General features: G+C 39.9%; 1 protein-coding gene across 5 annotated transcripts in view; it reads right to left on the minus strand.

Annotated features, from left to right (window-relative positions):
• The window catches only part of PIEZO2 (piezo type mechanosensitive ion channel component 2), a 322106-nt gene that overhangs the window by 139337 nt on the left and 166338 nt on the right, over nt 1-16431 (minus strand). For all 5 annotated transcript variants that reach the window (XM_054817484.1, XM_054817479.1, XM_054817482.1 and 2 more), the window contains exon 5: nt 773-935. In XM_054817484.1, coding sequence (XP_054673459.1) covers nt 773-935 — 163 coding nt within the window. The remainder of the gene's footprint in view (nt 1-772; nt 936-16431) is intronic.

Consider the following 16431-nt stretch of genomic DNA (forward strand, 5'->3'; position numbering starts at 1 on the left):
TAAAAATGGGGTTTTGAGAGTACAGAAAAAAACATCCCACCCATACGTAAAACAAGACAGAAAATGAGACCCAAGGCATGCTAGACAGTCTGATAAAAAACATGTTAAGATTAGTAGTAGGAATTTCTCTGCACCCTGGGCTAAATTCCCACTGCGGCTTTTTATATTATAAAATTGTTTCCCTCTTTCTGTGGATTTTTCTGCATTTCGTATCTCTGCCATTCTTCTTCCCACTAGCAAAATGCACAGCAAACACATCAACACTTCCAGATAAGCTATTCCCAAAAATTATCCTCAAGCTCGCTCAGTATGACCACAGTTTTAGCTAACTCCTCCCATGAATGTAATGCACAGTGTCTCATGCCTTTTCCTAATAATCACTCAGATGCTGCTGTTATTCTTGGATAACAAGTTTGGAAATATGGATGCTATCTAAGAAACTGAGAAATGTACGTAGCAAAACAACCTTGTCAGACTTACCCAGCAGCTCTGTTGAAGAAACAACTTGTGATCGACTGTCATGATCATTTCTTAACTCAAAACGATTTGAAAAATTCAATAGCGTATCTATCACTTTTCATATTCTGCTTTATTTTCTCAAGATAACAACTGCAGCTTTTCCACTTTAAAATCAATTGTTCAGTTTCCTGAAAGTAAGTTCACTCTTAACACACCCCGTGCTCATGAAACTGTTTCAGAATACATCTCAGACAGGCATGCCATAGCTCACTATTAGCTAAAAGCTGTACAGATAGAAATGTGTGTTTGATACCATTTCCTCATTTTCAAATTGCATGTTGCACTGTGCTGCATCCTCGGTTACTGGCTTCTGAAACATGTTGCGGCAGATGAGCCATATTGTCAGACTAGCAATGAACATCCCAATATCTGGTACAAATAGTCTGATCACGTTGCCAGCATCTGCTCCTTTCACACTGTATGGGATGAAAAAAAAACAGAACAACAAAGAAACATTTGTTACTTCTAATGACATTTTCAACTGGGACAGAAAGTTAGCTCAAGGCAAAGGAAAAAACCCAAAACCCCAGTAATAAGAAAGCTTAAAAATATGGTAAATAAAGGTCAAGCAAAGACAAGCTAGCATTCATGTCACTCTTAAGTGGTGACACAGTAGAGGGCCAGTGGTGTGTGCCCCAATCATTCCTGGCACACAGAGGAATAACCAGAAAGTCTGTAATATTTTAATATGCTTTATTATGTTAACTGTTAATATGCTTTATTCAACCAGACCTCTTAAATACCTTTTTGGGTATTTAAGTACTAATATTTAAGAACAAATATTTAAATACTAATTAAAGTGTTAGGACCCCGCCAAGAAAACCTTTCTCCTCCTCCATAAGATGTGTAAGGCTGGATGAATTTTATGTAGAAAAAAAATTGCACTGCTTCATTGTGCAGATTTAATTGTTTAGGCTGGGAAATATGACTTTATAGGTTTGGATGTGGTGTCTTAATTTGGTTCACTGTTAAAATGGAGAGCTTGGATTCGGATTTAGTGGCATAATGAACAGTTCATTAAGCTGCTGCATAGCCTTACTGAACTTTTAACTGTTAATGAGAGGATATAATCTTAGTTATTTGAAAGTATACAGAATATACCTGCCAATCTTGAATTTAACACATTTTAAATATGCAGCTCCAATTTTAACAGATTTTATAGGGCTTTATGTCCATAATCAGTTCTGAGGACAGGTGAGGAATCCGTATAGCTCCTTGGGCACAAGTGAGTGCGCTAGACGAGCTCTTCATAGCCCGAACTGGTAGAAAACCTTGGTGGGTTGCTTTACAGATGCAAAAGAAGAGATCACCTCTGGCCTTTCTTTATCATAACACTAGTAGCTTTGACGCCTAAAAAGAAGCTATTTGTGAAGGAGTTACCTGCAACTGCTGTGATCAACTGCAGATCTAGAGTATCTATAAAGTCTCTAACGTGATTACGATACGACCACTGTCAGGAATCTTGTTGGCCTGCTCATACGTCCAAGATCAAGTCCTACGTTTCCACCACTGCTGCTGACCCAGCTTTTCCACTGCCATGTATCTTGCAAAAGAGCATATGCCCAAAGTGGGAATAAGGTAAGTGACCAGAAAACTAGCTTTAAGCTTTGTTGCAACAGGTAAAAAATGAGCGTATCACGGGAAGCAGTGAGCAACGTGCAGGTCTGTGGGATACTGTCTCGTAGTTATGAAATGGACCCAGAAGTACTACTGAGTTGGTTCAAAATGGGAGAGGGGAAATTCAAGCTCTAGTTCTTCTTCTTCTGCTCAGACATAGAAACAGAATAAACCGATAAGGTGCTGCCTGAGGAAAACAACTTCAGATTTGAAATTGCAGCTTCTTGTAAAAGGAAAAGAAAGAAATTGCAGTCATGCAACCAGAAAACATCCTCCTCTGATGCTCTTTGCTGTTATAGATTAACCTCGAATGGTCATGCACTATATGGCAGCTAAGTAGCTTGAAAATGTTTTGCTAATGGCTTTGAATTTTACTGAAGCAGAGAAAAAAATTAAGTTATTGAAAGACTTGTAAAAGAGTTAGATGGCAAAGTCCTTGCTGGAAGGCTTGCATGTTTCCTGCGCCTCTGTTTCAAGCAAAGCGTGCTGTAGAGTCAACTGTGACAGAAGAGCCGATCTGTTTAACATTACAGAAAATACAGGCTTGACGTGTGTCAGTTCACGTTGCTGTACCATAGCTCTTACTGCCACTGAAGATTAGCGAGTCGAGGCACTGAGTCTGCACTTTCTCCTTTGTCAGAAAGCAGTAAAAAGTACATGTTTAATGAACTTAATTCCCAACAACAGTGTACCCAGGATTCACAATAACAATAATGAATTGGTTCCACTCATCCTGGTCATTATGCGGAAATCTGCCTATTAAAATGGTTGCTAAATAAGTGGCAGCAAAATCTGAATTCTTTGTTCTGAAAGTATCACTCGAGCATTTTTTAGAAAGAGTTGAAAAAACCCTTGAATCCAGTATTAGTACAAGCACAATAAAAATTTGCTAGTTTTATATTGAAAAACAGATGAGATTACTCGTATGCAGTACTTCTGTAAGTAAGCTTTTTCTGTACACAGGTATGGACTGCTATCTAAAATTAATTTTGCATCACTTCAGAACTTAAATCACAAGTCCATCGGATTTAACCACTCACGCATGAACAAATTAAAAAGTGGTAGCCTGCAAATACCAGCACTTCTTAGTTGCACCAGGTTCTCCTTCCTCACATTGTACTCCCGTGGAGCCACGCTGGATCTTCCTTCGTGAATCCCACTCCCCAGAACGAGGGGAGACCCTGCCGGGAACACTGCTGCTGTCGTGGCTCACATTTCTTTCCACTAACCCAAACCAAGTGCTTCTGATCTTTCAAAATAAATCATTTAGCATGTTGTTGTGAAAGATGAAATGTACAGTTCAGGCTAGCAAAAAAGAGCCTGAACAGTGATACCAAACCACAGAGCTGGGAAAAATGCTGCACATGAATAGTTTATTCACCAAAACCAGTCACAAACCTATGCTGTCCCCATCTCCCCATGCAAAGGAAAACAAATTGACCTCAGTGTGATAATTAAAAAGGAAACAAAAGATCACTTGAAAACAGAGAAAGGTATATTCTTCTGTAAAGCAGAATAATAAACTGCTTCATTTGACCCCAAGCAATTCGCTCCCCAGTCTTTCACAGCAACAGCTAAAACAAAAATCAGTTATTCCCCCTTGTTATCTCTGGCAGTACAACAAAGAATGGTAAATACTGCAATCATTCCACAAACATTTCTCACTTTATTTGCGCATTCACACATGGCCATATTTTGCATTTGATAACAGTCTATGCATTGTGCTCTTTGCACCAAAAGAGGCTTTCTAACTATAAAGTTAAAATAGAAGCATAGGAAACCTATTCAAAAGATCTCCTAAAGAAACAGCTTTTTTTAATCCCTGCAAGAATCACAGTGTACAATGAATTGGTCATAGCCCTTGATCTACAACTAGCACAGCATCATTTATTCACCTAAACTAAATAATTTACCTACAGGGCAACATTAATTGTAACAGATACCTCTGATTGAAGCTTATAAGTCAGCCAGAAACATGTTCTGAAATGCAATACAGTAAACGGCAGCTTTAGAATTATTTTCCCTCTCTTTCATTCTTTCTTTCAGGATGCAGAAGAAAATAGGACCACCCCATCAAAAAAAAAAAAAAATTAGGGGTTTAAAATGTTTTTCTACCTTTCCTTGACAAAGTAAATTACGTTTCACACAGTTTTTAAGACAAGGGACTACTACAGTTAGGGTTGCAAGAGTTCCTCTGTAAACAAAAATAAATTTTGTGGGACAAAAGTGATTTTATGACATTTGCATCAAGACATGAAACTGTTTTGTCATATCAACAGACCTCTAATACAGCAGTCTCCTCATCAGTCTATCTGCATTCCCCTGTTGTTTTCCACCGTATATTTTAAATTTAAACTACTTTAGAAAGAGATTATCTTCATTTTCTGTGTTTACACAAAATTTTTCTAGGACTGTGTGACCCTGGTCCATTTCTGAAGTTTACTGGTGCTAAAGAAACAACAAGGCAAAAATTTCCCAGTTTATCTGCACTGAGAATAGAGGTAGCTGTGGACATACAGGTTAAAACTGCCCTTCATCTACACTCACTAGCAGTCACAGAAAAAACAAATGCCTTGAAGAAGCAAAGCCAGCATAATTTAAACATGATATTCTTGCTTGGTGCTCTGAAATCACCATTGGACTTTTCTGAAACGAAAATTTTCATTTTTTTTTCCTTTTTAGAATAACCATTTCTCACAAATTAGAATTATTCATCTTGGACTGAACGCCCAAAGCCTTGGCGAACAGTGAAGCATTAATACTGCCTTATCTGGTCTGATTTCATTTCTTTAGACTGGCAGACACATTACCTTCCTCTTTATTTCAGGCTTACAGAAGAAAACCAGAAAAGCAGCAGTGCTACTAGAATTCAAATTGCAATGTCTTCAACAACAACAAAGTAAAATATATAGTAACACGCGTGTAAAGCAACATGCATAATATATAAATTACTCCACACATAGAATGAAAAACAATAGTCTTCAAACTCTAAATATCTAATACTGTGTTACAAAAAAACCAAACCAAACCAAAAACAAAAATAGGAAGAAAAGAACTACCAGTCTTTCTCAAACAGAACTCATATTAATTCAGCATCAGCAAGAAATCATAATGTTAAGCTTATGTTAAACGATAAATCAAACAATGCCTCCAAATTAAAGCCCTGTAAAAAGCTTGATTTTATATTGAATTCTGGGTAACAAAGTATTTTAAACTTTATTTTTTATCAGAGTTTTAAAAATTTCTCAAAAGCCTTATTCACTGCATACTATACTATCTTTTCTTTTCTCCCCTCAGGTGTTTTCTATAGCACTTGTTTACCTTCTAATTAATTGATTTAATAAAATTGCAATTAGGTAACACTGTATTAACAGTTTACAGGTTGATAAACTAAGGAAGAGCTGCATAGATACTAATGCTTTCCATTAATCTTGTTTGGTCACTGTGAGACATCTAATATTTCCAAGTGGATCTAATATTTTAGAGTAATTTATACATCACCGTAGATGTTTACAGCACAATTCCCATGGGCTTCATCTGCAACTGTAATCACTTGGATTGCAGGCAAATCAGACCCAAAAACCAAAAGCATGGTCCCCTGGAAACGCGGACTGGCAGTCTCCCGCAGGTGCTACACAGTACTATGGAGGATTCATCTGTTTATCACTAGTATCCTCTCTGTGATCCAAAAAGAGTGGAAACTGAGGGTACCAAAGGCTAGAAACCAGACTGCCTTAAGAGGCGTGCTTGCTGATCCTTGCTGTTGGAAGTGGGTGGTGGGGATGGTTGCAGCTGGAAACAGGTCAAAGAGGCCCCTTGTCCTCCCTCAGTTTGAACTAAGGATCAAACGTCTGCCTCTGTTCCTACTCTGCTGGGAAACACACTCAGCTGGTCTGGGTCTGAGGACTATGGACCCCGTCTGAGCCACAACCAGCACGTCAGTGAACACAGTAAGCTCACGGTCCATATTCATGCTGGCATGACTTGTCCCTGCTGCTTCAAAAACCAAGTTAGATATGATGTTGGTTCACAAGCTTGATATGACCCTCAGGGCAAACCTCCGCCACGGGTAAAGTGTGCGAGTTGCTGAGCGCTGGTAGGTCTGCCTTTAGTCCTTTCCTTACCTCACGCTCGCCCACAAATTGAAAATAAATTATGTTACAAAAATAAAATACAAACTTAGTAATATTAATATCCACAGGGCTGTGCATGATCACTCTTAATCCTGCACTGCCTTAATGTGACTGTCCTCTCGGTTTATGCAGAACATGTCATGTGTTTTACCCAAAATACCTGAAGTTGCACTTTGAGAGAATTTTGGTCATGCAAAGTAAAAGAGTGGGAGGAAGAGGGAAGCAAAAATGCATAGAAAACTACTCATAAAAATATTTAGCATGCGCTGACCTACCCAACATATAAGTTCAAAGGGCTCCTGAAGTATTTGTAAAATCTTAATCACTGCTTACAAACTATGTCTGCATGGATTCAAAAACCAAAAGTACACTTCACTTTCTCGGGAAAGATACCTTGCGATGAAGAACACTTTCTGTATTGCAAAAGTGCTTAACCACGTATTAACCAAACATTTGCTTTCCAAACACTGCTATGCAGAGAGAGAGCAGCTATTTGAAACTAAACGCACACTGCCAAGTTTTTGGTGCCTCATTGCTCACACAAAGCATTCAATATTAAGAAATTATGGATATGTGTGATATGTAAAATGTTAGTTCATGCCAATTTTTATTATTTAAAACACCCTGTTTCTTGTTGTTCATCGATCTTCTAACAAAGGGCAAATTCCAGGTTGCCCAGGGCAGCATGCAGAAGACATAAAATTTAGCTGGGATTTAGCAGCTATCACGCAAAGCACTCAGCTCTGCTACTGCCAGACTCGTGACAGTACAACATCCAGCTCGCTTCGCCCATGTCCCGCAGCTCCAAACGTGGAGCAGGACTGATGTTGCAGAGCCAAGGGGAAGTGAGCGCATTCCCCTCCACACCCATGGTGCTGTGCGTGCCAGCCCCACAGCCCTGTGGAAATGACAAGCCCATCCGCAGCACGCACTATGTCAGGTCAAAATGGGAATGTGATCCCGGATGGAGGCCGAGCCAAAATGAGCAGAAGAGACCTGAGGACACCTCAGCCGTAGGTGCGTTTTGGTCCACTGCGAGTATACGCACTTCTCACTTGCTTCTCACTTACGCAGACATTGTAGAGGGATTTGGCTAAAGCGCTAATTCAGTATTCACTGATCACTGCAAAACTTTCACAGTTAAGTCTGTCCAGAATGCTCATAAATACTTGGTGACTGACAGCAAAGTGTTTACATAAAGGCATACAGATAGCCATATGTTCCACAATATTCCTGACCGAAAGAAAGTGCTGAAAAGACTGAAGCAAGCTGACATTCAGTGATTATTTCAAAACACGTTTGCTCCCTCTCTCTGCAGCTTTCACTGGCTGGAGCATGAACAGATCATCATTTCAAACTACTTTTTATTTCACTCTAAAGCCAGCATATAATATAATCACAGAAAGTAAAAGACACATCTAAATTTTCCAGTCAGCTGCAGATGAGGAGGGGATAATATTTCCCGCAATTATAGCAAGCAACATTGTAAATTACTGTCATTTTACAAAGCCAGATTAGCCTCAATACAGAGGAAAGGCACACAGCCACTAGGAAATGCCACGGTTTGAGCTGGAGCGTCCACTGTGCTTCAGTGAGTGCATGGGGGACCCTTCCACCCCTCAGCCCCATTCCTAATTCAAAACTATCCAAGTGCCAGATTTGCAGGGATGGGACCATTCACCAAGACCCTCAATTCCTCCACATGAAACAGCTCCCAGTCTACCCTGCCTGCTCTGGACATGTCCATCTTTCTCTTCGCAGCATCAAGCGGGACAGGACAGAAGGCAACGTCTAACCTTCCCCATCGTCACCTGCCTGAAATTTCCAGGGGCTCAAAGGCAAAAGCATGTGGGCATTGCGGGAAGCACGCTCCAGCCATCAGGGGCATGTGTGCAACATCTCCCCTCACCCCTCAGATGACTTCAGTGAAAAGTGGCCAAAAGAAACATCCTGATTTACCCTTGGCATACTTTGTTCGATTCTACAGCATCAAGTAAAAAAGGAAGAGCAGTAGAAATCAGTGGCAAACTAAATGTCCCAATGCCCCGAGATGTCACTTCTTATTTTCTGTAAATGGAGCACACCATACAATTCCTGGGTGGCAAACACCCTACGTACATGTGGGAGGGGAGCGGGCTAGTTCCCGGCACTGCTTGAGGCTATCTGCTCAATGGCTGGGATGTGTGGCCACCAAAGACCTCTCGCAGGTGTGGGAGGCAACTGTGGTAGTGCTTGGCCAGCGTGGGAGTCTCTTACCTTGGCTCAGCATTGGAAAGGACAGGATTGCTCAGATCCAAATGGGGCAAAAAGGAGCTGAAGCCCAGTGCTCCCGCGTTTACCTGCAAGCCGGGCACCCTTTGTCAGCACGCTGCAGCAGGCTGGTCGGACCCGGTACAGGGTACGTTAGTACTGCACCGGCCACAGGCTTCCTTGTGTTTCATGTGCCAATTGCTATTTGGAGATCTCACATGATTTATTCATGAACAAAAACCAACAAAAGCAAAATAAAACACAAAGCCAAACCGTTAAGCATGCATCCTAGAGAGTTTTTGGATACTAATTGCAATGCTGATTGCTCTCCAGGTTAAAACAAAGACTGGCTCACATTCTGCTGCTGGTGGGTTTACCACCGCATTGCTCCCAGCTACCACTGTGCTGCTGGAGGCTGGGCTGTGCCAAGAAAAACACTGACAACAGTCTCACAACTCAAGTGCCCAACCAACGCAGGCCATAAAATACCTTCTATCAGATGCTCGTTTCCTTTGAATCCCTGGGTTAAATGGCATGAGAAAAGTTAGCCGAAATTAATTTAGCTGAAAAAAAAATAAGCACAAGGGGTGGCAGGAAACGAGCAACCTACAAACCTAACCCAAACAGTTGGATAAATAAGATTCCTACTGAATGGTGACGATTTCTGAGAGGACTTTATGCCGCTGCTGAGGCAGCCCAGACCATCAGATCAGCACGACACAATGACACGTGCTTCGGAGGCGCAAGAACTCTCCATGGAAATTATACAGTTGTCTGAGTGCAGAGAAAACTTCTTCTCACTTGCAGTTAGCAAGGAGAACATATCTGGGGTATAAAATCTAGCACTTAGTAACCATGAAGCCTCAGTTAGAGAGATTGCTCTGTCATCACTTCCTTCCCTCCACTTCACGATACTCCTTTACTTGTCAGGGCCTGTATTAGTCTGCAGGTGACATACAGGTTGCTCTTTTTGCAAAGTACCTAGACCACTGTAGCATGTTGTTAGATATGACATAGAGTAATAACCATCCAGTTTTCAGCAAAACTACAGCTTTTGGTTTCAATGTGGTAGCAATGGATTATTTACTCATTAAGTTATTAAAAATATCCCTGTTCAACTTTAAGTTTCATTTGCCATTTATCCGCATTGGGTTGCTGACTGTAAATGTGCTGCAGCTGTTAGCAGGAAATAAATTTACCTATTTGATTTACATCCCTGTACCTCCTGATCTCTTATTTGTCTCCCTGGTTTTATCTAACACCCACCTGTGAGCATTATTAAGTCTTTTTTGTTTTTTTAACCACTGGTGTTGGATAAAAAAGACTAAGAGCTGCCACTGTGGGATTTGGGAATTCTCCTGTCATAAATACACAGCCAGGAGAACACTCTTGTGGAGGTGGCTGGCAGGGAAGTATCAGGATGAAAACAGGCGTACTGTGCTCTGCTAACATTTGCTAGATTGAATGACCCCCTTCCACAGGTCCTTCTCCTGAAAATCTAAGTCTAGAATAGAATAGAATAGAACAGAACACAACACAACAGAATAGAACTATTTCAGTTGGAAGGGACCTACAACCACCACCTAGTCCAACTGCCTGACCAGTTCAGGGCTGACTAAAAGTTAAAGCAAATTATTAAGGGCATTGTCAAAATGTCTCTTAAACACTGACAGGCTTGGGACATCAACCACCTCTCTAGGAAGCCTGTTCCAGCGTTCAACCACCCTCTCAGTAAAGAAATTGTTCCCAATGTCCAGTCTAAACCTCCCCTGGTGCAGCTTTGAACCATTCCCATGTGTCCTGTCACTGGATCGCAGGGAGAAGAGCTCAGCACCTCCCTCTCCACCTCCCCTCCTCAGGAAGCTGTAGAGGTCGATGAGGTCACCCCTCAGCCTCCTCTTCCCCAAACTAGACAAGCCCAAAGTCCTTAGCTGCTCCTCACAGAACATGCCTTCCAGCCCTTGCACCAGCTTTGTTACCCTCCTCTGGAAGCATTCAAGGACCTTCTTGAATTGTGGGGCCCAGAACTGCATGCAATATTCAAGGTGAGGCCACACCAATGCTGAATACAGCGGGAAATAGTAGGTGCACCACAGTCTCTTACTTCTGTCTGAAAGCACTGATTTTATTGTCATCTTCATGCCATAGACTACAATGCTGTCTGCCTTAAAAATAACCCAGCTTTGACCTATTGGTTTCAGACTTCTCACTGAACATACTAACAAGAGGACTCACCCTCTTTCTGCTCACGAATTAAAACTGTCCTCATATGGTGATATTATTAATATTCCACATTAAACTGAATGTGCAATCAATGTTTTGCAAACATGCACAAAACTGAAGCGCGTTCCACGAAAAGCTGCTAAGTTAGAGCCTGTACCATTCCTAATGAGAGAGGAGTGGGAACGGCACAAAAAGTCTCCCTGACTCCTTCTGCTGGAATTGTACCGGTCACTTCTGCAAAAACATCAGCATTGCCAGAGTAAGTCCCAGAGCAGAGACAGGACTGAAGGAGCAGCTGGTGCCGAGGGTTTGGTCTACGAGCGTGATTTTGCAAAGGGCTGTGGTACCATGTGTGTCACTTCTGACTCAGGATCTGCTCTCCAGAGGTCCTCTCCAAGCACCTCCATCTGGAATAGAGACTTGAAGAAAGCTGATACACCAGGCAGAAAATCACAACGACACTGCCTGCAATTAACAAAGCTGTATCTCAGCTCACATGGATTCCTAAGGCACTGTTTCCCAAAAAAACCCAAGGCTTACTACATGATGCCAGGAATGCAAGTGGGCGGGTTACCTGAGAACATAAACAACAACAGAAACACAAAAGCATGAGAATCCACAGATTTCATTACTCTGCTGCACACAATGCAACTTGTTCAGTCTTGATCTTAAGACTTTTAGATGAGTATTTAGAGTAAGTGGACCATTAAGCAACTTCACCTGACGGCACCAGTCTCTCTGACTGTTTCCCATTGCAGGAACCATGTCATACAGCCTGAGACACATGTCAAAAGTGACACAGAACTGCAGTGGGACTTGAAGACACTGTCTCCTGTCTCTAAAGGCATACCAGAAATAATGAAAAGAGATTGACGAGGAATATGTTTCAGAGACTTCATTAAAAATTAATAGAGATCTTTGTCTTTCAAAGTTTTATCATCTCTTGGACAGTAAAGAGTAGGAGGATAAAGTTCTTTGCTCGCTCATTTTGCCACAGAAAGAGAGCGCCAGATGATCAGCTGATACCAATTATAAATTATTGGTCAAGATTACCGAAGGAAATGAAATATGGGGGCAGACTGATCTGATTTCTAGCAGCACTGAACTAGAGCAGATGTGAGCATCAAGTCCTGCATCTCTTCTTTCCTCCCACATGTCTTTTTCTCCTCTGAATGGTAGCCCATGAAGCGAAATCTTGGCTCCTCACTAAGTTCCCATAATTCATCCAGATTTCACAATAACAGTATATATTCCTTTGCGTTCTGACAGTGTGCAGAGGCCACATGAGTCCCCAGTGAACCGGGGGTGTTAACCTCTGCTCCATTTTTCTCATCGTATGCATATGGAAAAGAATATTTACTGGCTGCTTGGAAGAGTCAGTACAGAACATTTACTCATGTAAAAAAAATGGGAAAAAACCCTATACTATGGAGCTCTCTTCCAGAGTTAGATTAATTTTTCAACACAAATGTTATTTTCTGAAAAAAAGAAACCTCACTCATTTCCTCTATTTTTTTCTGATTAATTACTTACCCATTTACACTACTCCTTCACATTAGCTCACCATTTGCCCAGAGCATTTAATAATAATCTTCCTTTTTAATACAGACAAATCCTACTAGAATTTTCTGTTCATTCAACTACTTTCTTTTTCGCATGTAGAAAAGGGCTTCATGTACCTGATTTCATTTCTCTTAGTTTTCTAGTCACTCTGAGCATTTCCAGAGCTCTCAAGAAGACGAGTATTTGACCACACTTCAAAAACATTAAGGGACTTGTGCACAGTGAGGCTGTTGCAACTAGTGTATCATGATGAACAAGCTTTAGATACAGAGCTAATCAGTTTTTTACTTAAAAAAAAAATTTAGCTGAAACACAATTATTAAATGAAGGTGAAAGAATCCTATTACAGAATCCACAAATGTATTCTTTCACTTTTGAGTTGTATCAGGCTTTATTTTTATATCACTGTATGACTTCTCATCCTTGGTTTTTGCATTCATGTGCTTTATTCTCTATGCTGACAAGTTTTTAATTTAAAAGTTACAGCTGATTTGACTGTTCATTCACAACTGCATCTGGTACAGCAATGAATCTTTCAGTTGTGCAATCACTTGCCAATGTCATCGCATAGCAGGGGGATGCAGTCTGATGGCAAACACACACATACACTTAAGCTACAGGAAGACAGCAAATAAATAAAAAGTAATCAAAGTAGTTTTTTACATGCTGAAGCAGAAGAAAGACATTTTATGACATTGCAGTGACAGTGGGAGGAGAGGGAAGAAGAGATGACAGACACAGAAGACAACAGATACGCTGCTGTTTGCAGCAATATGGAACAAATAAAAAAATTGTACTACCATTTCCACCCTGGCAGCTTGGTTGTCTGCAGTTCACAGAATCAGATATCTAACAGCCGCTCAATTCATTCTCATAGTGCAGAAATCGGGCTAGCGTACTGGAGAGAGACGAGGTAGCTTAAAACCATTCCCCCTTTAAGACTGAGATGTAGTTACACAATCACTGCTGCAAAAGGGGCTTTCACAGCTGAAACATTACCTTCAGAGTTGCCAAGGTTTTACTGAGGATCCTATGTTTCCCTCAGGTTTCACCTTCTGGAGCCGTGTGACTGTGAGAGTCACCAACTTTTCCTTACAAAGAATACACATATCCATTTTCAGTCCTCACAGCTATGAAGAAAAGCTTTGAAATGTGAAGCAACTTCACGCTCAAAGGTTAGAAACCGGCAAAAAATAACATAAATTTTAAATCATTTGACTTTGAAGCTATTCATTATTATTTTTGGCATCCGATTCTTTCTATTTATTTATTGCTTTAGGTTTGGCAATAGCAGAAAATGCTTCAGGGAGTGTGTCTTTATATCTGCAAAAGAAGTAATCCATGTAGCAGGGAAAAGGAAAATTATTTTTTGGTTTTTGCTAAACGATATTACATACTGAAACATACATATCTTTGGTATCTTCATCTGAGTTTTTCTCGTACCAGACACCTCTTTACAGACAAGAAAAATAAAGGCATATTGGAAAACATTCACATTTTTCAAAAAGGCCACAAATAAATGGCCAGTTTTACAGAAATTAGAGACATTGACATTCTGTGTGGAAATCAAAATTTTCACTGGCCCCAAAATTATGGATTTATATTGCTATGCTAAAAACCCAACACTTCCCACGCCTAAACTGACTTCTGTATGTGAGGTCTGTCCTTAATTTAACATGTAGAATTACAAAGGCGCTATAATTATAGTCCTACGGCGCAAAATTTGAGTTTCTGTTTTGATCCAAATTGCACTGGTAGACCTACTTTTAAGACTGGAAGCATGGGATGAGACCATATTAATCCCTCTTTTGTCATGGGCTATTAAATTATTCCATTTCACAAAAGCTATCCACAGGGCTGGAAGCAGTGGAAAGTAACTTTATAAAAGTATTTGGCTTGGCTTCTAAATACACCTTTGCTTTACTGTTAGAGAAACATGATGTATGTAAGCAACCTTCACCCATGCTGATAAATAAATAAGTTTCAGGTTTGTTTGAAAAACTTCTCCAAGTGGAGTATATTTCAAAGTTGACTTTTCTTAAAGAACAACAGATAAAACAAGTACGAAAGCTATAACGTGAAGCCATGTAAAAGGTCAGCTCCCCAGGGTGTGGTTTAAGAAAAAGCAGCAACTATAAAGTTTCTAGAATGCTCAACTACAGTATAGCTCAAGAGAAGAAGTTTCACCTGGATTTCTCCCCACTAGCATTTTCTCTTTAAAACTGTATGCAAGCATGAAATTAAGAATGCTAAATAAAGTAAAATTGCTATTTTATTAGGCTCAGGCACATTAGGAAGCATACGACTAAGGCAAGACTATTTTCAGCAAAAGTGAATCTTCTTTGTCCAAAAAAAAAAAAAAAAACCCAAGGAAAAAGATTAGTGGATTTTTGGCTTTTGAAATACTGCAGTAGAAATAGATTTGGGCACCAGTTTCATTTGGAAAATCGGAAGCGTGGTGTTGATTCAGCTAAGTTCCCAGCACTTGCAACAAAAAGATTACAGAGAAAATGTTCAAGAGTCGAAAGGATTCTTGAGTTACGAACCAAACTCCCAAAGTGACTCAGGCACTTGAAAGATATTTTCATGCTTTTGAACAGTTCAGAATGTTAAATTGTTTGATTTTTAATGTGCCTAGAATCCGAGAGTCCCCTTTTTTTAAAGGAAAGAGATTTTTCACAACCCTTTTGCCAAATTCAGCAAATTGGCCATGATATGCCCAGGATTAGGCGGTCCTGGTATCACTGCAAGTGTCTGTAAGACAGAGTCTCTGGTGAGGAAGAAGGACCACTGGCAAATGTATACTGACATTGCTGGTCCTCTATTACATCTGGAGATAAATCCAGTTTGACCTCTAAAGCCTGACAACTCCAACTTAATAAATAAATAAATAAGGGGAGGAACCTGCCTATTCACAAACCATCTTGTAATTAATAACCTCCGCATTTCTCCTCTACACACAGCTGAACTTGAGATTTATCATAGACATGTCACACGAGTAAAAGGCTCATTATTTGCAAAAGCTCTGCCTCCAGGATGTTTGCACACCAGATCTTTTGGTGGGTGCACAGGAGGCTGAACAGGATTGTCATGCTGCCCATGAGTAAGTGGCTTCTTGACCTTCAGCATATCCATGCAGAGGATTAAAACACAATGATTACACAACTGTACTTGTATAACAAACAATGTGATTCTCCTCTGGACTACCTGGTGTGATGTCCATCTTGGATTTTTAATCTCGAAGTTCCCTCTAAATTAGAGAATTTAGAATTCTCTAAATTCTAGACAATTTATCATATTCTCTAAAATCTAGTTTATTTATTTATGCCACTAACAAACAATTTACACCTTGGTTCCATGTTTACTCTCATGAGACACACCCTTGAAGTCCACTGAGTTGCTTATATAATTAAGGACTGTGTGTTCAGACAGAAAACTCACATTGCTGCTTTCAATGTTGAAAAAGAAGGTGTCAAAATAGCTGCAATCAATCCAGAGGAAATACCTTTCTTGGCATATTATAGTGATGTACTTTAGAGAACAGCCATGATTACTATAATTATTTTAGGTAGAGATTGTTTATGTTACCATTAAGATAACGCTTAAACAGAAAAATGGGGGATTAAAACCTAGAAAACCTCTTAAATCTGCTCAAAACAAATGAAGTTATTTTAGTGAATGTTTCCATATTTCATGAGAGATAATTATATCACTTTTTTTAATAAGGACAGCTTTGAGAAAATCTAGTAAGCAATGAAGCAATTACTACTCTAAGTTTTTTTAAGCCACATGGTGACCCTGTCCTGAAAAGATTCTATAAAAAGTCTCACTTGGTGAATCTCTCTTTACCATCTCACAGGTGTGCAGCACAAAGGCAACAATACCATCACCAGCAATATATTTAAAAACATTCTGACACGATTCTAAAGAAGAAATGTGTTTATTTTTGAAAAAGTAGGATAGTACCTTGCAAAACTTATGCAAATTACATCTGTCAAAAGTCAGCTTTTCTTATAACTAGCTTAAGTTTAAAAGTTAGCTTAACTTTAAAACGTACATTAAAATGATTTAAAACCATTGGTAAAGGAAATAACAGAACAGAAGCCATATCTTGGAATAAGCAGAA

The sequence above is a fragment of the Grus americana genome, chromosome 2 (assembly GCF_028858705.1).
Source record: "Grus americana isolate bGruAme1 chromosome 2, bGruAme1.mat, whole genome shotgun sequence".
NCBI lineage: Eukaryota > Metazoa > Chordata > Aves > Gruiformes > Gruidae > Grus > Grus americana.